At 37.4% G+C, this 27,474-nt stretch overlaps 2 protein-coding genes across 3 annotated transcripts in view; one reads left to right on the forward strand and one right to left on the reverse strand.

The window, feature by feature from the left end:
- The window catches only part of LOC135082428 (GPI transamidase component PIG-S), a 107,282-nt gene extending 80,159 nt beyond the window's left edge, over positions 1 to 27,123 (reverse strand). The window contains exon 1 of the mRNA XM_063977223.1: positions 26,935 to 27,123. Within this exon, the coding sequence (XP_063833293.1) occupies positions 26,935 to 26,968 (34 nt within the window). The 5' untranslated portion in view covers positions 26,969 to 27,123. The remainder of the gene's footprint in view (positions 1 to 26,934) is intronic.
- LOC135082067 (protein I'm not dead yet) overlaps positions 1 to 27,474 on the forward strand; it is a 66,472-nt gene that overhangs the window by 20,493 nt on the left and 18,505 nt on the right. The gene's annotated exons all lie outside the window — the stretch shown is intronic.

Here is a 27,474-nt window from a genome sequence, read left to right on the forward strand (position 1 = left end):
TTTTGCGCAAAGCCACATCATTTATATTTACTGTGGTTATAAAGGTGTACCAAGGGTACATGCTACACCTTTTTATTCGATTGTAAGAGTACTGGTTTACTCACAAATCCGTTTTATCTGAATTTCGAAATATTTTAATTACACTGGTGTTTATCATTCAAATCAATAACTAATTTTTGAACTAATTTGGACATATCAAGGTCTATCATTGGTATTTTTTTCAAACTTCTGCGTTGAGCCATTTACGAGATCTGGGACATCACAAAACATTACCCCAGCAAAATTCTAAATAACTTGAGAACCGAGCAAATTTTGCTATTCGTGGACAAATTACTACGCAACAAGAGCTATCTATCCATGTATTTGGTTCTGGGATAGAACGACTTTAAAAAAAAAAATTTCCAGGGTAATGTTTGAAACGTTACCCCAGCAAAATCTGTTTTTTCCTAATAACTTTAAAACTATAATTTGAACGAATTTTGCTATTAGTGGACAAATTTCTGCTCACGATGGACTAATTATCTGCTATACTCTCGACTCTCTAAAGCACAACTTTTATAAAAAAATTGCTGCGGTAATGCACTCCAGGTAACCGTGTGTGATGCTCATTGCTCATAGTGATTTTCGATACAGAGCCCCGTACATACGTTATACATAAATTATGGAAAGAAAACACCCAGACCAATACAAACAAATATGTATGCAATTTTGGTATGATATTTTTATTTATTAATAAACAAAAAGACTGAACAAAATTGATGCGTGTACTGATTAATGTAATTAACTACATGCAAAGCTTTGTGAATTGCAACAACTATAATTTATTATCCAAGCTCTAAATAATCGCTACTACGAGTAACTGATCATAAAATGTTTTTCCAATCGCTCAAGCTCCCGAGGATCTACCGATAGGTCGGGTGACGTAATCTTGAAATTCTTTTAGCCGGCGCGGAACTTCCGGAAGGTCGGGTGACGCCACGCCTCTTTGAACCGTGTTTACTTTGGCAGTTATATTCTATATTTATTCGATTCTAAAATATATTCCCAAAAATTTTGAAAGTTGTTTTAATTTGTATCACTTGGATATGATTTGTATTAGAAAGTGCTGTGAGTGTGACGCTTGAACGGAAGGAAGTCAACCTAACCTAACCAACTGCGTATTTCTAAACTGCGTATTTCTATACTGTGTAGCCGCGAGAGCTCTTTGGCGCGCTGTCTTCGGCGAAGTATTGCGCGCGCAGATTTTGACAGCGCGAAATACCTACTTTAGCAGAAATACCAAGCCTTAAGGCGATTAGAGTCCTCAATGACCTTGGGCGTTTGACCTTCACGCCGCGAGCAACACCCGCGTACCCCGCACCAAAAACTCCGATTTGACACCGATCAAAAATACACGGGCATAGGTAGATACAGAATAGAAGCTCTTTCTTCATACATTACTGCCTAATTTTAAACTTAAATTGATAAACCTTGATGTCGGTGTCATTTAACTCAGGCGTAAAGGTATTTAATAAAAATAACAAAATCCATGAACATTTTGTACGGGATAAAATTTTATTTTATTTTTCGTAAATTTTCTAATGCTTTTGTCGGTTCAGTCGTTCTCGAAATTTGAACAAACCCGAGTTTATTACAAGCTTTTATTTAGCTTGCAATTTATGATGTATGTAGGTAATTACATAAATGTTTGTTCGGGTGGAATCTTGCAAGCTGAATTAGTTAGACCAACTTCCTGACGACAACTAGGCTAGATGACAAAATTTCAATTATTTGTCCGTCAGACAGATAATTAGAAAATATTAGACTCATATTTTTTATTTTCTTTCATAATTAAATAATAACAGTGCTACATCGAGTTGAAATGGCGCGATACGCCACGCTTGAGTAGAAGTTTTACTCAAATGTGACATCACGCGAGATTTCAACTCAATATAATACTGTAATTATTCGATTATGGAAAAAAATAAAAAATATGAGTCTAATATTTTCTAATTATCTGTCTGATGGACTAAATAGAATTTCGATTTCATTACCCAGTTACCCTATTGGAACGCATTAGTACCTAGTATTGTCTATGGCCTAAAAAAGCAAATGTTTCTGCTTTTGTCTATTGTCATTCTCTCTGTGTCACTTATGAAGAATAAACTGAAAATGTATTTGTCTTTTTATTAGAAATCCTTCATCAATTGATTGAGTTAAAATTTCGGATATACATGTAATTCGGGTGACAATGCAATATTGTAATGACATGGAGCTGATCTGATGGTAGAGCTGGAATGCCAGTGGCCCCATAGCAACTCCGGGATTAAACGATTCCATCGAGTTTAGGCTCGTATGATTTGTATTTATTTATTATTATACCTAAATAATTTCATTACAATTTTCTAAAAATGCACAAAAACTTAAAAATCTTCAAAACGGTGATATTTTTACTGGGGTCAAAATTGGACGTTAGGGAGACCATGGCGAGGCCTATCGATGGTTGAAGGGTTATCCATTGTTTTTAGGACACCCTGTATAAGCAAGTACCTAATGTTATGTAAGTACGCTACTTTGAAAATCATGAGTCTTCAATTCTCTAAGGTAAACTGCAGGGTCTGATGATGGAGCTGGAATGTGGCCATAAGAATAGGCTAGTTTCTTAAAAAAAGACTTTTGGTCCGTCAATTTTACATTATCAAAAAATATTGGACACACACCGACTCCGAAAATGGCTAATTTTGTAATCAGTATCCAAATTTTTAATAAGCTCTATAGAACAATTCAATACCACTTTATCTTAATTTTTTTTGATGTGACAGGAGGCAAACGAGCAAACGGATCACCTGTTGGTAAATGATTACCGTCGCCCATAGACACCCGCAGACCCAGGGGCGTTACAGGTGTTATTTTTAATTGTGGTATTTTCGCGAAGAAACATTGAAAATATAAATTGTTTTCTTCACGTAAATCGATTAAGTTACAGATTCTGACTAGCTCCTAATTTGGATACTGATTGCAAAGGCCTAGTAAATAAATAACGTAATAATTTTTCTACTTGTATTTATCTAGTGCAGTTGTTTTGGAGTCAATTATAGTTTTTTTACACTAATAGATTCTATTCAGGTAGAAAATAGCGTCTGAGCGCGTCATAATTCAATTGTATCATCTGACTGCACGTACTCTATGAACAATTCTGACATAAAATCTATTGTCGAACAAAAGCTGGGTTGCACCATCTTACTTCAACTTTGACAAGCGTCAAAAGTCTGTCTAACTCCATACAAAAAACACCGGTTATCGCCAAAGCTACGGTCAAAGTTAGGTCACGTCAGGTGGTGCAACTCAGCCAAAGAAAAAATTCATTTTGATCGCTAATGTCAGTTTGCAGCTAGTGACACAACCTCCCCGTCTGAAGGCCAGCGGCCGACTGCCGCCCGCACCCCGCGAAGGCCCCCTCAACAGCAAAACGTTCGGAATTTATCAAAAGTAAAATTTATGAATGAAAGTAATGTTCGATTGAAAAACGCAACGTGTCATTTAAAGATTAAAGAATTCCTAATCTATTCGTGCAAAAATCTTTTAAATTAACATAGCCGTTTTGGAGGAGTAGGGAATTTAAGTAAAAAATCGATGTCCCGTATTTATTTTTTTAATCCAAAACAAAGAGACGTAGCGAAAATTCAAACGTCACAAATGTAGTCCTTGAACTGTTGTATAACATATATTTTTTTCAACTATTTCTATCCAGCAGTAAAAGAGGAGTAGGCTTTACAAAATGCCCATTTGGCGCGGATTGAGGACTCTAATCGCCTTAATATCTGATATTTGCAGGCCCATGTAATTAGGTACATGCAGTTGCAATGGCAATGAAATTGCATGTCTTTAAGCTTTCAATTACCACCTATACCTACTTAATTATGCAATTTAACCGTTAATGGATGCTATTGATATAAAGTTAACAGAAGCAGACGTCAAAATACTCCATTGTAAAAATCTATAGTTTTTAATATACCCATACGGGTCTCGATTGGTTATGTCATGTATGCCAGTCAATCTTCTATAGTCTGTACCACCAGATACCAAGCCCTCTGACAAAGTTACAAACGTGTCTCTCTTTTTTTTAAATTTTTTTTTTTTCTGCAGCTTGAAGCCATTTCTAAAATAAAACTGCCACTAAGTATCTTAGCCATCAGTACTTATTTGTTATAGCATTTCGTCTGTTCAAGTTTCTACTAACGTCATATACTCTGTATTACATCAGGCAGCGTCAAATAGTTCATGTCACTCAAAGTGGTCAAAAAGTTGAAAATACAACCTTATTCCACTTGTAACAAAGACGTGTTGCGAACTTTTTGGCTACTTTGGGTGTCACGAACTTTTTGACGCTGACTGTACGTTCCTAGTCTGTAAATAAAGTGCAATCTATGCACTTTAGCTAAGGTATAACCGGTGCAATACTGCATATAGTAAGAATGCCCTATTCCCCTGAAGCATGGGAAACTGGCGGCGGTCTTGTTCTCAGAGATTATCTTTGCAACGCGGAATATGTGCGTACGCGCTGCTAAATGTAGGTGTAGTTTCAGCCTGGAAATAAACTGCAAGTCTATCTTAATATCAAAATCAAAATTATCTATATTGGTTTAGACTAATTAAATTAGCACTTCTACTATCGAAATAGAAACTGAATTGGTTAGGAACAGAGTTTCTGTGACTTTATTTTTCTGTATGTTTTTAGTTTTGACTGTGACAACATTTTTGATAGGTTCAGGATTATCAAAATCAAAATTAACTCTACCGATAACACTGATAATAGAAATAACAGCAGAAATTAAAACTAATACGTCGCCTAGGTTATCAACGCTTAAAATAATTGAGTAACTGTAGCATGGTCTTCAATAAAAATCTACACTGTGAAGTTTAAAGTCCAGGGCAAAGTTTGAATTTATTGGTTGAAATGAAGGTTGAGTTAGTCCAAGGGAAAGATATAAACGTTAATGCGTATGACCATGAACAATTAAAAGCTAAAAATTCCTTTATTAAAAATACGCATTCTGAAATCTAGAGCGGGTAGGCAAACATAAAAAAACAAAAACAAAAGAAAGAAACAACAAAACGAAATGACAAGGAAAAGAGAGGCCCGAGGACATACATAATGTCAGATTGGAATTAAATGTTAACGGTATGAACTAGGAAATGAAGGAACATTGCTGTTGCTGTAATAGTCTCTGTAGGAAGTCTGAAATCTAATTTCAGATCTAGCTTATTAATTTACATAACAATATTCGTGTCTCAACGACGTCATAAAGGTGAAATGAAGGCCCTGGACGCAGGCCGCTACCAACCGGTCATAATGGAAATAATTGGGGAGGCCTATGTTCAGCAGTGGACGTCCTATGGCTGAAATGATAATGATGATGATTCGTGTCTGTTTTAAGCTTGATTTTAGGACGATTTGAGCACATACGACTCTTTTAATAGTGAGTAGTTTTAGAAGTTTTTGTCTGTGTGTGTATCTTGTGCCTATGTAAGCGTATATAATTTCTGGTCTATTCCACTTTGATCACCCAAGTGATCAAAGTGGACTTCCAGCGACAATTTAGTGTCCTTTGATCACCCACGCATACAATGCCTTGGGTGATCAAAATGGAATAGACCTAATTTCTATTCAGAAATCAACGTCATGCAACAGTGGAAATTTAAAATTTCAACGATGATAATAATGTATAATGAATGAGGATCATTTCGATTTTTAGCTGTGAATGCAGATTTATAGGGCTAAGAAATCCTTAATACACAGTGCAAAAATTTTTGTTCTACGACAAAAATTGACGAAGTTATGGCCAAATTACTAAAAAAGTTCACTGACCGCCCGGCGCGGGGACGATGACGTCATTATATCCGATCCGAACGCTGCCGGCGTACTGCGTGGATAGAAAATATTTTTTTCTAGCCAAATTATCAGTTTTAGAGAAAAACTTGTAATGACATTTATTCATCAGAATAAAGTAAGCTATCAATAGGTAATTTTTAAAAATGGAAATTGTGAAAAATAACGCAAAAAATCCATACGCTCATACGATTCAATGGCACGCAGAGACGCGATTGGGGTCTCCGCGGTGGTATATTTGGCGATTTATTCAAATAAAGTGTACATAAGTGTTGTTAGAGTCATATCTTCTTCCAAGTAAAATATAAAAATGTATAAGTATTAATTTATTTACTTCTAACAATAAGGTATAACTTCTAACAATAAGACATTGCTATGAAAATCATTTCGATGTACACTTAATTAATACCTACCTGTTATTTAGTTTTTCTGAGTTAAACCTACGCACCTACCTATCTATTCGCCGTTCCCATGGGCGGGCCAGCTGCCGCAGGAAGGACAGCCGCTCCGTGCTGGAAATCTATTTAATCTTAGCCTAGAAGCTGGGTATGACTACCCCGCCCCTCTCCTCTCCCCAGGTCATAAACTGGGCATGACTTCCCCCTCGGCCAGAAGTTGGGTATGATTTACCCCCCCCCCCCCCCCCCCCGGCCCGAAACTGGGTATGACCTGACCCCTCCCCCTCCCCCCAGGCCAGAAGCTAGGTAAGGCTTGCCCCTACCCCCAGGCCATAAGCTGGATATGACTCCCCTTCGGCCAGAAGCTGGGTATGACACCCCCCCCATGCCAGAAATGCCAGAAACTGGGTATGACTTGACCCCCCCCCCCCTCCCCCAGGCCATAAGCTGGGTAAGGCTAGCCCCTCCCCCCAGCCCTAGAAACTGGTTATGACTTGACCCCTCCCCCCCCCCCCCTCTCCCCAAGCCAGAAGCTGGGTAAGGCTAGCCCCTTCCCCCAGTCCATAAGCATAAGCTAGGTATGACTCCCCCTCGGCCGGAAGCTGGGTATTACTTACCCCCCCCCCCTCCCCAGGCCAGAAACTGGGTATGACTTGCCTCTCCCCCCTCCCACCAAGGCCAGAAGCTGGGTAAGGCTTGCCTCTCCCCCCAGGCTATAAGCTGGGTATGACTTATCCCCCCCCCCCCCCAGGCCAGAAACTGGGTATTAGAATCATATTAAGTATTATTATGTTCAATACAAACAATCATTAAGTTACACTCACCCCAACCGCGTCTCCGCATCGCATCGAATCCTATGAAAATGTGGTTTTTGGACATAGCAATACTTATTTTTCACAATTTTTATTTTTAAAAATTACTGGTCGATAGGTTACTTTATTTTGAAGAATAAATGTTATTAAAAGTTTTTTTCTAAAACTGATAGTTTAGCCGGAAAAAAATTTTTTCCATCCCATTAGTACGCCGGCTGCGCTCGATTCGGATATAATGACGTCACGCGGCCTTGCGTACGTTGACTTTTAGCGGCAAAAACGGCCTATGTTTATTACTTAATATCTTCGTAAGTAATGGTCCGATTTGGATAATTCAAAAAGATATATCTTTCTTATGTCTTAAAGATTAACGTAGATACTAGTTTTATTGAATTTTCTACAACAGTACTGATCCTCATTCTTCAACATAGTTTAGTTATACAGTTTTGAATACGATACACTGCGGGAACGTGTAAGACATAAAAAACCGATTTGCAAGTCATATTAACATACAAAACTATACGACTTGAATTTATTGTAACAAATACATAGTAACTTATTAGTATGTTGAGATACAAGTTGTCGAGTGACTATTTTATTTTGTGTTTGTAAACAAAAAACCGGTGCCTCAAAAACATAAAAAAAGCCTTCTAGTTTTCTTACATATTTCTTACATTCATTTTAAATAAGTAAAATATTTATGATCGCAAAATGGCCAATTATGCATTGGTATTTTAAATCAAAAGGCTATTGTGATCTCAAAGATATCAAGATCCTAGTCTTCCCCAAGCTGCCGTAAAAGTAAGGGACAAACATGCGAACATCAGGTCTTCCCAACTAGTCCGGCCAGCCTAGGGGTGTAGGCCAAATGCTCCATTTGCACTGGTAAATTAGAGTGTCGTGCTCCTGTAGTGGAGACTAAATGACCTGGCAATGAAACAACAGTTGTAGCAAATAATTTGACAAGTTTAAAGCCTGTTAAAGTACTAAAATAACGTTTAATTATTTTCAATCCCAACTTGGAGTGCTCATCCGCATTGCAAGCCTATTAGCATGCGAACAAGACAAACAGAACGCCACGCATACTAAATGTGTAGATACTAGACCAGGGATGGCGAACCTTTATGTATTAACGTGCCACTTTTCTAAAAAAAATAGGCACTTAATGCTATCAATGAGGGGTACAAGTGGCGCCATTGGCGAGTCACATTTAGGCCTATATTTCACCGGGACACCATGGGCGGCGCAACCAGTCACCGCTACCAACAAAATGTATACAACTCTATAGAGAGTTACTCACCTGGTGTCCGTTTGGTTGCGCAAAGCTGTATACATTTTGTTGGTAGCGGCGACTGCTTGCGCCGCCATGGTGTCCCGGTGAAATATAGCCCTTACGTGAGTACTTAGTCTAGGCGCAGACCACCGACTTAGTTGGCTGATAGTTGGGCCCGATTTTAATTAGTATGAAGAATCGGCCGATACCAAGTCGGTGTAATGTGCGCACTTTCATACATCTCCATACTAATTAACAGCTCGACTCAACTATCGGCCAACTAAAAATCGGTGGTCTGCGCCTAAGCTGACTCTTCAGAGGCACTCTAATGATTACAATTATGAAAGTCTTCCTACGCATTCAGCGATCACCAGTTGACTCCATTGTCTTAGCCAATAGCGAATGTCAGGACCATACTCTACAGTGGCGCCAACTGACTAGAGCAAATACAATAGCCCCCATTCAATCAAAAAACATTTTAACTATTTTATTTCATAGTGAATTTTGTGATTGGTGGCGTGCTAAATATTGTACCATTGACGACACGCGTGCCATTGGTTTGCCATCTCTGCACTAGACACTAGACGGTATGGCTAGACGTAATATCGAAACTATAAATACGATTCAGGTTTCGAGTTCGACAATAATAATACGCAATATAGTAGAAAAACTAGATTTGGTATGGGTTTCAGTGTGTTTAAACTATGGTAGATAGGTTTTGGCTGCATCTGCATCTTTAGCCTGAGTGGATTCCGGTCTGCTATGAAGTAGGAAAAACAGTCGTAAGTACATTATTCTGAAATATTATTTCTCCACTTGGGAGAACTTTTTAACGACAAAAGTTATTATGTGTCATTTTCCACTAATTTACTTAAATCTCTGATATCCGAAAGTTTCGGTTAAGGTTACGGATATCCATAATATCCCTGGTTTATACCAAACTCTATCAAAAGCGGTCGAGGCGAGATGATAACGGAACAAACAGACAAGTATTTCGTATTTTCAATATGAGTAGGAATTAGTAATTTCAATTTCATAGATAATTATATAATGTAGGCAAACGACCGTTAGACTTGACGACTTATTTGCTAATTGTAGAGACATAATTAACAACAATGTGTGTGAAATAAATAGAGCACATGCTTAAAATCGTTTGGCAAGATATGGGATCAATAACCAGCTGAAGGTGATGCAACTATGTATTTATTATCGTCATAGCAATGCACTAAAGGTTAATACGATGAAACATGCAACTTTTACTTGAAACTGCATTTTCAACATCCGGCGTGAATGAATTAAACAAACATTGTATTTACTTGAAACAATGTAAGTAATGAATTCAATTAAATTGTTTTAAAGGGCAATGACCAGATTATCATCATAAGAACTGCATTTCTTCAAGAATTCTTCTTCTTCTTCTGCCTCGCCTTATCCCGTTACGCGGGGTCGGCTTTCCCAATCAAGGACGTCGTACATTTATCAACCCGGGATCGTAACCGTATCAACTCGAGGCGGTCAGTATTCTTTGTATGAAACTCCATACTGCGCACACTTATCCGCACCGTAACGTAAACGCCTCGCCTCGCGATTGACAGCGCGCCAAAGGCGATGACAGCTCGCGAAAGGCGATACAGTGTTGATCCCTTTCCGAGTTTTTAAGTCTGCTATAGTTCCAATATACTAAACTGTCCTATCCATGACATTGACAGCGGGGCGCCACCGTGAATACCGGATCGCTGGTTCCGATTTTTGCCATGTTGGAAACCATATAGTTGAACAATATGGTAACTCCCCCCTGTCATTGAGTTTGGTGGGACAGTTCAGCGTGGGTCATCTATATGACCTTCATGCGCCGCCCATTTGCTTCTGTCTTGAACGTCTAGTCTTGTTCATGGAGTCCCAATACTTTAATGTCCTTTTGAACATCAATCGTGGTTTATTAAGAATTCTTTCGTTAATTTCTTTAAGAATTGATACGATAAAATTGCATGTTCCTTCAAAGGGTACTATTGCTAAAACTAGTTTCATACGTTACACTTTCAATACTGTGATTGGTTGGATCAACAAACCTAACATTTAGAAACCAATCAGCCTTGTTGGAACTGGTTTAGTAGTTTTCAGTGCACTAAATGAATGAATTAGGTACTAATATGTACTAGATTTACAAAGGCTCGTATTTTTACAATACTTAAAACTTACGGGCGTGTATCTCTATGTTTGATAGAGATTCACGCCCGTAACACTCCGTAATTAGTCCAAACGTCGAAGAATTCTTCGCAGCTAATATGAGCACTCGTATAACAGAATTATTGAAACTTTTCTGATTTTGCTTTTGGCATAATATCGATAGAAAATTACGTAAAATCGACGTTTTGAAACGTAAAAAGTTATTTTATTCGCTACATTTACAATCAGGCTACGAGGTCTAGTCAACACAAATCTTCAAAACAGTAAATAGGAGACTAAAATGTTGTTAACTTCAAATTACATACAGTTTTAATTTAAAATGTTCCCATAACTCCAGAAATGTTTGTCTTTATAAAATACGAAGAGGAATTCCAGGCCAATAACCTAACAATGCTTATTCCTAACAATTAACAGCACATCACACTATACATTATTGTCACAAAATAGCCCCTATCACCACTGGATAAGACTGTTTAGCTTCACATGCCGTACCTTGAGGAAAGAAGAAAGTTTATAAAGGATCAAGCAGTCAACGACACAATGATCAAAGAGGAAGCTGATAAGAATGGTCTGTGTGTCTGACCATTATTTAATTTGCCCCAATCTGTCTTGCTGAGTGACATGAGACTATCTTTTCCAACAGTGCAATGTGCATACAACAGATTGACAAAGCCTAGATAGATAGTAAGCGCACGAAATGTGAGGCGACTTTTAGTGCAACATTGTGGTCCATCTGAAATTTGAAACTTTATTGTTTTAAAAAAATCGCCATAATTTTAACATTTTTAACAACGTTTTGACAGTAATGACAAAAAATCTGACGGCATATAACATTTTTGCCTTACTTTTGACAAAGCCTTTGTATGAAGACTAATTCATCTAGGCTTTAATAAAATCTAAGGCATATGAATGATTTTGATTGTTGATCTCGAAAACTCTATTTTCGTTAGATACGAAAACGAAATTTTTCTACTTTTGAGAAATCTCACGACTATAATTTGCACATATTATCACCTCTTACCCTATGCCTATAATAAACTTCTTTGTATCGTTTGATAAAACGGGTCCTTCAAAATGTTAAAGCAGTAAGAGAAATGCCAAACACTTCTATTCAATTCCCATTGTATGAATTTGCACTTTTAATAAAGCTGTAAACTAATAAAAAGCTCATCCATCATCCTGGTTTTATACATCTACCTACACAGACCAGTTCACCCATATTAAAATGATTCATGATAATAGTTCTAGATCTAAATATAACTCACAAAGATGATGGAGACCTTAGAGCAACATTATAATTTATCCCTGCCAGAGTTCCGACTGACTATGACCAGATGAATCATGATTATGATTTAATAATTGCTTCCAAGGGAAAGCTCATAAATGGGAAATGTGGACAGGTTTGATATGGAATAATATTAGCAAAGGACAGTGGTAGTGGTCAAACCAGAGCATGCACCAAGACTGGCAACTAGGCTTCAAATGGCACTCAAACTCGATTCTAACTTAAGAGATTTGTCCATAATTCGTTGGATTTAATATTTAGGCCTCCTCAAGCTGGGAGTGTAGACAAATTCCTCCATTTGCCTATAGTAAATTAAAGAGAGTTGTGCTCCTGCAGTAAAGACTAAATAATAGTCTGATCATGATGATGAAATATTTAGAGTCCACGTGGATACGTCATTATACTTTAGATTGAACCCAAGCTTGTTGTGGCCATCGTCACATTCTGACAAAAGTCAAAAAAACCTCACTGAAAATTTTGAAGCTATCGCCTAAAAACAGTTTCATATTAGGTACCTAAAAACTGCTCGTATTTTCATATTTTGTATCTATTCTGGAGCTTCTTTTAATAAAACGACATATGGACTCTGGACTCTTTAAATAATATGTTTTCAGGAAGACGTCAGTCGTGCGTGCATGCTATTTGTAATTTTTATTTCGATGCAGATTTTTGTTTTATTTTTATAGCTTTGTGGTGTTTGCTCATACCAGTGTCAATTAGGTATCAAGTAAGAAAGAGCCTTTAGAATTAAGGATTTGCTACTGGATGCTTTCTGTGGCCAAAGTGAACGCAGAAATCATGTATGAACAACATTGTAGGTCTCTATACATTTTGTATTGATGCGTCATGCGATTTGACAGTGCGGGCACGAGCAAAGAACGCCAACTGACAGATGCGGGCTGCGTTTACTTTGACCGCAGAACGTATGCAGTATGACAAATGTTTTAAGTTAAAAATCACACGGGGCAAGTTATTAATGATCTTACTATCTCTATCAGCTTGGATCGATTAACAGTAGCCATGTTGCCAACCAAGTCGAAATTAGACGTAGACGTTCCAAGACTTGGATTGGAATGCAGAGGACATCGACATCTAGCGTTTAATTCAGTCAGTGTCTGAGGTATGGAAACGGCATGGGAGGATATTTTTGTAACGTGAAACGTTAGCGAGACAACAGATCTTTTTTTTATCCACAACGAGGAAGCTCTTGGCCTGTATCTCACCTGATGGTAAGTGACGATCAGGCCGAAGGTGGAAGCGAGCTTCACCCGGAATCCTCAACCACGGAGGAACTGGCTATCTTACCTCTAACTGCCGGAACACAACAATTCTTTTAACATTGTTCTTTTTCAGATTTATATGATCTATCACGTCATATGTCATTGTCACCCCTCCCGTGCCGCTCCCATGCCTCAGGCACTGACTGGGTTAAGCAACTCAAGCATCAAATGCGTCGGTGCAATAGCGATTCAAATCACGCTAGCAATGCCGTAGAATTGCAAAAGATTGCAACTGCCAATACGTTACAATGTCTGCCAATTTTCTGAGCACATGGTAACTGGCGCTTTATAAATGCGATTAAATAACTATCGTAAATCAGAGACTAAAGGTCCAAAATTGAATATCACTTAGTGAATTGTTGTGATCATTGATGTACAACTCTGAAAGTGCTTATTGGCACGAGTTAGATCAGCCCAGGCGCACTTGTTTACTAACAGAAATGACAGCTATAGTGCGTATCTATGTACTATACCTACAATAAAGCTATAGAAAGTTTAATTACATACATAGAATTATAAGTCGCGTAGCAGTTATTATTATTTTTATGTCGTTGATGGATTTAGTCTTCAATGAAGGAGCACTATCCTCTCTATTTTGACACACACAGGCAAATGGAGGGTTTAGCCTACCCTTTCCTCTTAAGGGCTACCTTCTTTCTTTTTTTAACATTTTTATAATGCAAAATCTTGTCCAAAATCTAATAAAGATCTGTCGGGCTAGGATACGCGTCGTGATATTCTTTATCGACTTCAAAATATATGGACAAAATCGATAAAATGGCGTGATACCGCTTATCGCGCCGCGCATCCTAGAGCCTACTGGAGATTCATATTTGTCCGTTGGTCGCCTTTTCCGATATCTATAGAAAAATAGTTTTACTCTGACGGAACCAGGAAACGCGAGTAAATTACATAATTTGTGCCATCAAATACATTAAAGCGTATAGTCGCCAAGATGAGCGTGAAATATGACTCAATCGTCATAGTGACTGAGACCTTGATTCCGTTGTATTTCGGTTTCGCTGCTACGTCTGGCGCCAACGTCACTACTTATAGCAGAGGCTAGTTCTTGCACGCAGTTTTACCCATAGAGCCGTCTTAACCTGCTTGGGGCAAAAAATTGCAGAGTTACAGAACTTTCAACACAAAAAAAAATTAGAGCAAACGGGACGAGATTTTTGCCTCCCCGATCTTTCTGACCCTGGGCACGTGCCTAGAGTGCCACTATGGGAAAAGGGTTGGTCGTTAGGCTGCTTTTCCATCAAGCGTTGTATTACATTCTTCTGTAACATGTAAATTGTAGACAGAGCAGTAGTTTCCAAATAAATTAGCGTTGCGAGAGATGTTTGTCAATATTAATTTATTTTTCTCAGTGTATTATTTCTTTAATAAATATTTGTTTGTTTCAGGTAAGAACGATGTCGCTGAATTACAACTAAAATCGCCACAACGCTAAAAGGTTTTTCAATTGTGCCATATATCCCTAAAAACTAGCTAAAGAACTCCTCTACCGCATTCTTGATAAGTAAACAAACCGTTTAGCAAGATTTTCCGATTTTATCGCAAGTATTACGCACTTTGAAAAGCGAAAATACATAAACTTGATAAATCATTGCGGATAAATCCGTTTGTACTTTGTACATAACAAGCATTTGAAGCTTACATAGTGGGACCTTATGTAGTTGTGATAAGATATACTTTGCAACATAAATGTAGAGCTTGACTGTTTATATTATGTACTAAGTATGAAAACTTATTCTATGGGTCTTATTTACTGGTTACATGCGTAATAGTAACCGGTTTATGCGTGTTAATAGTACCTAGTCCTAGAGTATTGTAATTAAAAATATGTAGCATACATTGAAACCTTTCTTTCTAATGAATCTTTTACATTTCGCGACCGTTGTTGTCGATTTTTATTGCGACCGTGGCAAAATGAGGGTTTTCGCGATTGAAAAATCCGCCAGATGGCAATACGTAGACGGGAGGTCCAAATGCTGCATGATTGGTGGATTTTGACATATCTGTCAATGTCATGTCGATCGCGAAAACCCTCATTACAAGGGCATAACGCAGAATGTGCTTACCTACTGAATTTGCTTTCATGTAACGATTTTATCAACAATGCTTTGGTATTGTATTCTTACGAGTAAACTGCACTAGAAAATCCGTGACATTATCGCTCGTTTCAACTAAATGACGTCCACTGCTAGACAAAGGCCTCCAAGGATTTCCACAGTGTCCAGAGGGGTCGGTACACCTAGTGGGGGGCCTGCCCACACTAGGTCCTCCGTACCGTGGTTGCCATTCGAGAAATATTCTGTCCCAGCGGCCATCAGCTCTGCGAGCTAGCTATCTTTTAGCAATTCAATTTTATTGTAACTTAATTTTGGTCAAAACAATGGCACTTCATTTCCTCATAGTTAAGATCGTTTTAAAATAAACCACTCACGATTCGAATTTAACAAGCAGCAGCTAACTAAACACGTAGTAAAGGATGTTTGTATATTTTATATTTACGTCACATCACACTACGAAATTTACTAAAACATGAAGTTTCAAGGATTTGTTGTTTTTTGCTATTTTTCCTTTTTTTAACCTACTTTTGATAAAAAAAACTAGCAATGGCATCATCAAGTCATTTAATTTTACTCTCCACTGCAGGAGGATGTCCCTCCCTAATTTACCAGAGGCAAATGGAGGATTTGGCCTACACTCCCCACGCTGGCCAGGCGGGTAGGGTAGGCCTGATGTTCGCATATTTCTCCCTTAGTCGCCTCTTACGACATTCATGGGAAGAGTGAGGGTGGTCCTATTCTACTCTGCCAGAACCACATGGTTTCACTGCGACATTTTATGTAGTCGTAGTAGGTGCTAATTTTAACGTTGAACTTGAATTTGAAAAGAGCATGTCACTCAAAGCACAAAAAAATCGAGTTGGCAACGAGAAATCACTATTCAACCATATTTTTAGAAAATCGACGTTTACACGAGCACCTAATGCAAAAATACTACACTTAGAGTAGGCGCACACCGTTGATTTTTAGTTGGCCGATTGTGCCCTATTTTAATTTGTATGAAGAATCGGCCAAATCGAATCGGCGTAGTGTGCGCACTCCCATACATGCCCATACTGATCAACTGCCCGACTAAACTATCGGCCTACTATATGAAAAATCAACGGTGTGCGCTTACTCTTACAAATACTTTTTAAGTACATATTTTACTCCTAGAAAAAATTCACCCGCCCTAAACTGCATCTCACTAAACGTCAGATGCGAATGCGGTCTTGTTCTGCATTAAAAAATGTTCAGAATAATACAGTTCTAAAAATCATATTATCATATTATTTTATACGTTCTTGTTATGATAAAAGACATTTTGAAATCATATTTACGCTGCAAAAGCCGCAACCAGAAGTGTATAAGTAAGTAGTGAATCTCAGAAAAACACTTTTCTAAAGTCTAGAAATTTTTTAGCGCCACAACCACTAGTCAAGCGTCGACGTTTGCTGTCGTTCGTGTCAATCATTAGTTTTTTCTTGGCAAACAAAAGTTTGAACTTTGGACAATAAGGTGTTAAAAATAAGAAAACAGGAAGAAAAAACTTGACATTAACATGGGCGTTGTCTGTTACGTTTTCACTCACGTGTTGGGGTTTTTTTCACGAACACTAATTTTGTATGGCGCCAGAGGCCCTAGGGTAGGTAGTCCTTCAAAGAATGATAATTTATTTTTCTTAATTTAGCTATGACATGGTCGGTCGTGCGTGACATGAAAAATCGAAATAGGTATGTTTTTTCTTTTTTTTTTCAAATAGGTTTCTGTTCAACAGTACAATTGTAAACAATAGAGCTGTAGCAATAGAGGAACTGCTATCTTAATATGCAAAAGACACCAAACACTTAAGTTTCTCTCGTTTAGTGGCTTACTGTCTACATATTATACATAGTTCCTACTGTCTGGTAGACGGGTTTTCTATATTTACAAATTAGTAAGTTTATCTACCTTTTCACTCATGCTCCTTAGTTCTTAGCATTAAAGTAAAAAGTTCTCAGTTTTAAAATCATCGTCCATAAAATATGCCATTGACGAAACTGTAGGAAACAGCTATCAGAATAAACAGGGCATTCTTGTCACTATACAATAATAAATAGTCGCAAACATTCAATGTTTTCTAATTCTTACCACATTTCAGGGTGATCCAAGATATTTTCGATGGGTGCCCTTGGCAAATCTTTCACGAAGGTTAAAGCCCGAATAATTTAGCATATCACGAGAACCAACTGGCAGGCATGAGCAGCTGATTAGTGGAATAAATATAATAACAAATGCCCGGCCGAAGAATGTGTGGCTTTCGTGTTAGATCGTGGAGTATCTGGTTTTGGCTGCTTTTGTCTGCTCGTTGTCTAAAAACAAGGTTAAGAAAATAAAGTTCATCAGACTTTTTGTAACTTTTTCCATCATTTGAGCTGTTGTAACAAAATATAAGGCGCTGGTGTCAGTGGTTTCTTATATACTTTTTCTAAGTTTGTTCCTATCATGTGGGCAACAACTTACGTCACAACATATTGGTGTCAGACTTTAGGAGCCACCATTTATGTGCTTTTAAAGTAACCATATAACTCTATAGCTTCAATCAAGTTTGCAATATTCTAACCAAACTAGGAAAAAGCGATAAGGAAAATCGACATTTCTTGTCATAAACCATTGCATCTTACTTAGACTTAGTATGATGCAATTTGCCACTTAAGTATCTGATTCTGCAATCCAGTATGTTGCTCTTAATTAAATAATATCTACGTTTAACTTTTAACTAGTGGCGTGGGGTCAATTGGAATTTGGAACCCAAGCGAGTTACTTTGTGTCATATTTTGGGCAAACAATAGACTGCGTTTTTGTGGTCCCATCTTAAGAATTTCACTAGCCACGACCACAAAATAGATCTATTTTGTGCCACGACGTTAAACACACGTGCCTAAATTAAATACGATAGTTGCTCTTATACTGATCATAAATATCCCACCACAACATTTGATATGATTGCAACTATAGGATCTACAATAATCATGTAAACTACCATAGCAGCCGCGGCTAATTCCCCTCGTTATGCGTTTGCGCAACCAATCATTAATAGGCTATTTAATTGTTCACGCTAAATTATGCAGCCTTCAGCAAACTGACTAGAATGAACCAGTACTTCAGACTGCGCATAAATCAGTCAGAGAATATAAAGATAAATGGGCGTCATTTGTATGAAATATGGTTTAAAGTACGACAAGGTAGGTAGTAAGAATGATGAAGTGCGAAATCATGAAACATCTGAAAGAATGAATGAAATTACGAAGCGAGGTTCTGCCTAATTCGACGAAGTGCACACAGAGATCCTGATTTCTGATCTTCAGTCGACTCAGGCCTGAATAAGAGGTTTCAAAGAGTTATATTTGGCGAAAAGAATCCCTCATAACTTGCTATAGTCCGTACTACGGCAGTTTGCGTAACTCATTTCTTGCGCAAATAAAAAGGCACTGCCTATTTGCCGAAAGGCAGCTCACGAGCCCGGCTTGAAATGATGACAAACACTGAAAATGTTATTAAACTGCGACACGGGTGATTAATAAGCAGCTGGTATGTTTTCATAACATTTAATTCAAACCTGAATATCGCCTTTTAAATAATCCGACGCTAGCATATTCCATTTTTACATACAAATCGACCTTGCTCAAACTCCCGCCAACAAACGCTGGAAAACATCCACGGGAATAGATCAGCATCAGTTTTAGAATATCATGAAATTCAATTGAAAAACCGTTTGACGCAAAGCTCGGAGGCACGCCCCCCATATTGGTTGACGTCAGAGTTGCGTAACCTGATGGTTACATCCACAGTAGGGTTACAATCAGTAGGCCTGTCCAAGATGCGGACTTCTGGTTGACGATTTGGGAAATATAGTCATCATGGTCACTGACCATATTTCCCAACTGACTATTGGCCAGTCATTTCAGTTGTTATCCAATCATATAGAACTACTTGCGTATTTTGATGTGATGACCATGAGCAACTGCTGTTAGCTGATGGTATCTTTGATGCATTTCAATTTAAAAATTATATTTACAGACTTGGCATAAGAAATAAAAGTTTCCAGTCTTCATAAAAATTCCCGTGACGTAGTTCTACTGGACATACGTGTTTAATCATGTGGATATTATGTTTGCGGACTAGGCGATCACCTTGCTCGTCAATGGGATTTATGGGATCCACAGTTTTACGATCTCCCATTGTTTCACGTTTCCTATGGACTCATGGAGTTAGTTTGCTTAGGGCCTCGTGGTGGGTGTGCTATTTCAGAATATGTTGTTGTTAGGTAGAATGCTAGGCAGCTTACATTCTAGTCATGTAAGGGTCTTCTTAATAGATAGTTTATTATTCATCATATTTTCAGCCACAGCACGTCCACTGCTGAACATAGGCTTCTCCCAATGATTTCCACATCCATTATCGGTCCACCTCGGTCACCCGCGTGAAATTTAGTTTCGTCACATATCGTCATAAATTATAGGTAGCCTATATGTTATTCTGGGTTATGAAAATAATACTGTAAAGTTTCATCAAAATCCGTTCCGTAGTTTTTGCGTGAAAGAGTAACAAACATGTTAACATCCATACAAACTTTCGCATTTATAATATTAAGTAAGATTACGAGACCCTGCTCTTCTATTGAGGGTTGGAAACTGCCAAACATTAGGTCAGTAGAATTTGGAACTATTTGTCCTTATTTTAACCGACTTCAAAAACGGAGTTTCTCAATTCGACTGTAATTTGTTTATGTTTGTCACCTCATTTTAAGAGTTATGTACTCTTTTTTATTGACAGATCTTTGCCATATTGTATTCTCGTGTCACAAGTTATGATATGAAACCCATCTCCCTTTTTCTACACGAGCCTGACCCGTTTGAACTCATAAATGTCATTGTATCTATTACAGAGAAACAATCGCAACCTCATCAATTGGATCAAATTCCCCACAATCGAAGTGTCCTCGCGTCGCTTCACTTAATCGCAATCTGATAGCCAATTAAAGTGCGGGCGCCTGTGTAGTGACGTCATTGGCATGATGGAAGCAGAGGTAGAAGGATTGCTAGTCAATGGTCTCTATAATACTTCGAACTCCTCCTATGTTCTGGTTAATTTCGTTGCGGGTCTAATGACAGTTTAACTTTTCCCCAGGAAAAAATGACTTGGTTGGGTTTTTATTGGCGGTCAAGCTGTAGATCCTGGCTACACAGGAGTTGCAGCGGTGGGAACGAGTGGTGGGAATAGTCCCGTGATTTATGTCTCTAAATTAGATAAGAATGAACGTAAATATCGCCAGACATTTCTATCGATGGACGCAGAGATAGAAGGTTGCTAGTCACTCGTTGCGTTGAGCGAAGATCAGAAGATTATGAAGAGCCGCTCACACACATAAGGGACTCTGAGGGAATGATCGAAGAGAATTTTGGTCTGAGAGCTCACGGACTAGGCTTTTCAATAGCAGTAGTAGCCTGATAACTTATATGATGATGGACTTATTAACTGAGCTTTTTTGGCAGTCATTTGGAAGGATCTAGGTACCATCAACCATTTTTGACAGTCATTTGTAAGTTCTACCATCAGAAAATTTGTATTCAGTCCACAGATCTAACCCTACTGGCAATTTAATCTCCATTGCATTAGTGTAGCCTTGAAATAGGCGGGAAGGGCATCATGATGGATTAACTGCATAGTTTGATGGACTATCATAATTATGCAGAGCGTTTTGTAATTGTAATGCCTGGAAAAGTTTTCCATTAACTAGGTATGAGGTATTGAAAAAATACGGCTTGTAATCAATATGAAATTACGTACAAAATAATCTAAGATCGTCAAAGTAATATGTTTGCATAATATGCAACATAAATAAGTCCGTTTCTTAGTGATATTTTTCTCAAGGAACAATTCGCTATTGTCAGCAAGTCTCAGTGCTTTTTCTTTTGCTGAAGATGTATTAGAAAAGTAGCAGTGAACACTTATACTCGTAGTGATGAACTCTTTGCCTTATCACTGACTATGCTTATCCTGGGGGTTATGTTAAAGAAGTAAGAGAAATTAGACAGGCACATCATGATTTGGTAGATAGAATGTTCCCGCAAAAAATACATCCACGAGTATGCAAAGAATGTCAGCCAGCTGATATTTTGATCTATTTTATGAACGTTTGGAAGATCGGAAACATGCAGTGTTTATATCAATTCTGGGATATTTTCGTCTTCTTCATTAGAGAAGTCGGATAGCTATTCGCGGCGATTTCATATTTCCATTACGACTACTTGTTCATGTTATTTGCATTCGAAATAGATCGACTATGAAAAACGTTCGTGTAACGTGACAAATCCATTCTTATACTGAAGTCTTCAGTGGCTATTTGATATAGATAAATAAAGTGCGGGCGTCATGTGCTATGACGTCACTGGAGCCTTGAAACGAGCGGCAAGGTTGAGAATGTATGACGTCATAAGATGATCCATAGTAAAAATAGCTACTTATCAAGATCAGAAAACAATGCTCCAGTACGAATCTTCATTTAAGGATAGATTCAAACGTAACTGATCTAAAATGAAGCTTGAACAGAGTTTTGAGTAGGGTAGAGATAAATGAGTCCACTAGGTGGACGGACGATCTGGTGAAGGTCGCGGGAAGAGCCTGGATGCGGGTCAAGTATTTGCCGCAATCGCACCTGATGTTTAGTGCGTTGCAGTCAAGGATAGTGAGTGTTAATAAACTAAACAATAATAAAACAATCAAAATGGGACAATATTCGATCCGATCTCTTGACAAAAGGTCAAGAGTGACTGGAGGCCGCTGACCTATCTCAACTAGTGAGAGGTGTGGCGACTGGTTATCAAACTACCGGGTTTTAGATATATTGCTTTTATCTGACAGTTAAGTCTAATAGTTCCGCATTAGTTCGGAAGTAATATAGTCCTAAATATATTTCATACTAGCTGTTCCCCGCGGTGTTACCCGCGGTAAAACGTAGCCTATGTGTTAATCCAGGATGTCAGCTAAGTCCATACTTCATTTGATTAAAATCGCTCCAGCCGTTTAGACGTGAAGAAGTAACAAACATACACACTCACATTTCGCCTTAATAACGCAACATTTTTCATTGATGCTCTGCTCCTATTGGTCTTAGCGTGATGGTGATAAATGGGCTATCCAACATAAAAATATTTTTTCCTGAGATTAGCAGGTTTAAGTTTTTAAAAACTGAACAATGAGGGCTATCGTTTTTATACTAAACAGTTGGCACCCCTGGCGATTGAATGGACCTTAGGTACTCAAATTATGACAATGCAAATGCGATAGTCCTCCTGCCACTTTAGCGCTCACAAGTTGGTGCCACTGTCTTCGCTACTAGCAAGTGACAGGACCTTACTCTACAGTGGCGCTAACTGGTGAGCGCTAAAACGATAGCCCTCATTAAACTCTTCAGCTTTTTCATATTAATACAGATTACAAAAACATGTTTGTTTGGAACATGAGATTATTTACTCGTGACAAAAAATAGAGTATGAGTGACATTATGACAGTATTAAGAGAGCCAGTGTGACCCAGTTTCATGTTGCTTAATTTGACGATGTGTGCATAAGATTGGATCGTCGTAAAATGTTTGAAAAACATGTTTACAACGTTTACTAAGCACACCATTATGATACCTTCATATCTAAAGCGAAACGAGGAAAGCGAAAGTTTTGGAATTATATTTATAGGTACTTTTAAGGAAGGAAATTCTTAATTTTATGTATAAGGAAATTTCATGCGAAATACATAATTGGTTGATGGTTGTTTTGTTTATTTTTGCATTATTTACCGGTTAAAATGAATAAAAATTTCGTTTAGTTTAGTTCGTACAACGTACCTAAAACCCTCTATATTTACGCGAGGATTAGGCTACACTCCATGTGGTTCCGCCAGAGTATAGGACCACTCTCTAAGTGTGATCGGCAACTGAGAGCTTTTTGTATAAATAACATGCAGATGCCAATCGACACTCGCTGGTGATTTTATTTTGTCTCGATTCGCTAGTTGAAACCCTTTTCCACGAGTTAAAGTAGCATTTCTACAACAGTTCTTACTCCCACAACATTGAAAGAACGAGGATGTCTTTAATATCCATCATTTGTTGTATTAGCGAATGACTAATTCTCTAAAATTTAAACATCGTTAATAATACACAGCACGCACGCGCCTTGCTACCTTATTGTCCAAACTGACTTGAGTTAGCCACACCCGACACTTAGCCAAACAATGGGCAACCAAATGTTTTGGATAACCAACCGTAACAGTTCAGTTCCATTTGATATTGTGTAACACAAGTCCGTAACAGTTCGATCAACTTTTGACAAGTCGTTTGTTATTTGTAAACTCGTTTGTGGCAAACACACTAGTGCACATGCGCTCTGATTTCTAAAGATTTTTATAAATTACTAGCTTTTGCATTTAGTTTGTCACAGATCGTCATAAATTATAGCCTATATATTATTCTGGATTATAAACAATAATGCTGTAAAGTTTCATAGAAATCCGTTCAGTAGTTTCTGCGTGAAAGAGTAACAAACATCCAGACATCCAAACTTTCGCATTTATAATATTAGTACGAAGTACGATACCTACGTTTATTTTGGTCTACCTCTATCAGCTTGACTGTTTGCTCGACTTTAGCTATAAGAAGGAATCGGCCGATACCAAATCTGTGTAATGCGTACGTAGGTATTGAAAATACTTGTTCCCACTGATGCCAGCCTGATGACAGCCTGACCAAACTATAGGCCGACATAAAGTCTGCAGTGAGCGAGGACTCGTAACAAGGGAGTGTTGGTTCGGTTCCCGGGTCAATTTGTGAATAAGATGCCAGAGTTTACCTTGATGTGCTATCGTCAACAATATTAAATACTATTTAATATCTTTAGTTATCGTTCGTAAATATGCGATGCACCTTGCATATTCCTAACATATTAAAATATGCACACACGTGAATACCGCAAACACGTGCCCATCTATTACAAACAATTGAAAGCCATATAAACAACTACAAACTAATCTACGGTAATGATGGTCAACTTACGCTAACTATTAAATAACTACTTTACTTTGAATGCTATTTAAATCAACATTTATTATGTGAATGACGGAAGAACCACCTGTTTGTAGAATCCTTGCAAGTGCAGTTGCACGAGGCGGCACATATGCCAAGTGGCATAGGGCTGCCGACAAGCTAAGAAATTCACCATATTTTAAAAATAATTTCAGTTGGTTTTCGCCAATTTGCGATAGCGATAGACAGCTCTAAAGCCGCGAAATATTGAGTCTTGTTAAACATAGACTAATCCACTGATTCTCCCTGACGTTGTAGTACAGTAGAGTACGCAATTTAATGCATTTATAGATGAAAAAATAATAATGAAGTACCTTATGTCATTTTCTGTTGGAAAAATCCCCACCCCAAAAGTACCTCTGTAATAGCATAATTCAATAAATAATTAGGGTAACATGGAAGAATATTATGATAATGCTAGAATATAGTTTTTGAGTCCCTTAACAGTTACAGATTAATTTTCTGAAGTTTTCTGACCCTACAATCAAAACAAGTTTAACAATGAAAGTATAATACAAACAAAGTAAAGTAAACAGTTGAAGATTAAATCAGTCTTTTCTTGTTAATATGAATTTCATACATTTTCATAAGCTTACAGTCACAGTAATCATAATCATAATCATTTATTGCTTCATAAGTGTACATAGGTGGTGATCTTAAACTAAAAGTCTCAACTTATAAAATGTTTTGCCAACCCTAGCCCACACGGTCAGTTCCAGATTGTTTGCATAACTGCAGCCATGCATGTTTGAACAATGCTGTATTATCAGTTGCAGTTGTAGTTAAACCTGTTCTGATTTGCATTATAATGCGGTCATTTTGCTGACAACTAAGATTAACAGTGGACTTCCGTTTACTGTGACAGTAAGTGAGAAGTTATTATTGTGTACTTCAGCGACTTGTCAGGAAGTTAGAAGGTGGCCAACTTGATTAGACATAAGATCAACTGTTTACTAACAAACCCCTGGGCGATCTACCACTTACATACTTCTTGAAATTTTAAATGAAACAGCATAGTTTAGTATACAATCATGTAGTATTTTTTGCCTTGCCACAATGGTGGACTAATAGACGTGACCAACCTGTAATATAGCATTAAAAAAAATCCATTGCAAAAAGATTAAATAAAAGTGGCTGGTTGGAACTTAAAGTTTCAATTAATTATTAATTAATTCTCATCATTAGTCTTAGCTAGCATTTAGTCTTAGATTTAGTAAAAAAAACTTCTTGCATATAATCTTATTGGTTGAAATCCTATTAAAATAAATAACTGATCACTGCATCATCAGTTGTGTGCTGAATTGATGTTTTGCACTAGCATTTTAATTTTCCAATGAGTGTATTATTGCATTCACTTAATGTTAATATAATAAAATGATTCTCTCGTGCCACAAATGAACTGATTTGATATGATATTCTTGTCAATTACACGCAGCTACACTTCACCAATTTAAGATATTCATTTCTTAGGATTGTGTAATGGAATATAGCTAAATATACGAGGGTGGTCTGAAAAGTTTACGACCTCAACATGAAGATGGCAGCACACATCAATTAAAGTCAGGGAATGTAATTGTGCATCCTTTGATAGCAACACTTCAAAGTTTCAGCCATTTTTGACGCGCGGTTTTTATTTGAAAGTCGTTTGAGTGAGTCGATGTGAGTATTTTTGTGAAAATGGAAAAAATCGAGTATCGAGCTGTCATAAAATATTTGTTTTTGAAAGGGAATACCCCTACGCAAATCAAAGATGAGTTAGATTCTGTGTACGGGAACTCTTCACCGTCATTTAACACAGTAAAATTTTGGGCAGCCGAATTTAAACGTGGCCGTAAGAGCTTGGGAGATGATGAACGTTCGGGACGTCCAAAAACTGTAACTACTGACGATAACATCGCTAAAGTTCATCAAATGGTGTTAGACGACCGCCGAATTAAAGTGAGAGAGATAGCAGAGGCAATGAAAATGTCCAAAGAACGTGTTTGTCACATATTCAATCAAGATTTAGGCATGAGAATGCTGTCCACGCGTTGGGTGCCGCGTTTGCTAACGTCAGACCAACGACGTGTTCGAATGAACATTTCCAATGCTCTGTTGGCGCAGTTTAGGCGCAATAAATCCGAGTTTTGGCGCCGACTAATTACTGTAGATGAGACTATGTAGAAAAATAAAAATAAATTTTAAGAAAACAAATCTTGTATCTATGTTAGGTCGGAAACTTTTCAGACCACCCTCGTACACTAAAATATATTATGATCTTCTAATACTGACACCTACACAAAGTGTTGTTTGATCGATTGGTTGATTGTTTGTAAGCCAAATTAAATTATTATTCTGTGGTATAACTAAGATATTATCAACTTAATAAAAATTAGAAAACTTTACAGATAATGATAAGTAAAAAAAACTATTAATACTTATTTTTTAAGTTACAATGTATTTATATGCGGCATATATTAAGCCAAATCCTAGATTTACAGTATTGATGAGGTAAAAACATAACCTCAATAGAACACTAAATTTTAACGTTTTTCAAACACTTTCAATACCTGTTTCAGCTTTTATAGCCACTAATTGATTTAAACATATTTATCAAATGATCAGATAGCCCTGATAACGAAAAGGAACCATAAAATTAGTTATAATTTAACTTACCTTCGGACTCCGACTTAGGTTGTTGTTCAGTCATTGCGCACAGCACTTATTCACTGTCCGTATTAATGTTTATATTCTTTCTTTATGTAATTACAATAAAATAGAACTAGTACCATTAAATAATTATGACAAATGTTGATTTTTCAATCGTAAAATAAATAATTGAGTACAGATTGTTTTGTTTTGACAATTTTGACACATGTCATGTCACATTTATTCATGTGGTAATGGTGGCTGCATTGGAAGCGTTTAGTTTTTCCATGTACGGAAAAGAAATACGAGCTCAATATAGAGCTCACTGACTTGACTTGATGTTTTATCGATATATCTTACTCACTTGTCTTAAACTAAAAGAAAGAGAGAAATAATGGAACCGGAATTGTCATCACTTTTGTTTTCTAATGTCAAAATCAGACAACAAACAAATGTCAATAAATTGTTTTGAATTTACTCACGCGGTGTTTTGCTTTAAATTGTCTTTAAAATTATTTGGTAATTAATTCGTCTGAAAACGTAAAAAATACACGACGAGATGATAGA

Source organism: Ostrinia nubilalis, chromosome 21 (assembly GCF_963855985.1).
Source record: "Ostrinia nubilalis chromosome 21, ilOstNubi1.1, whole genome shotgun sequence".
NCBI lineage: Eukaryota > Metazoa > Arthropoda > Insecta > Lepidoptera > Crambidae > Ostrinia > Ostrinia nubilalis.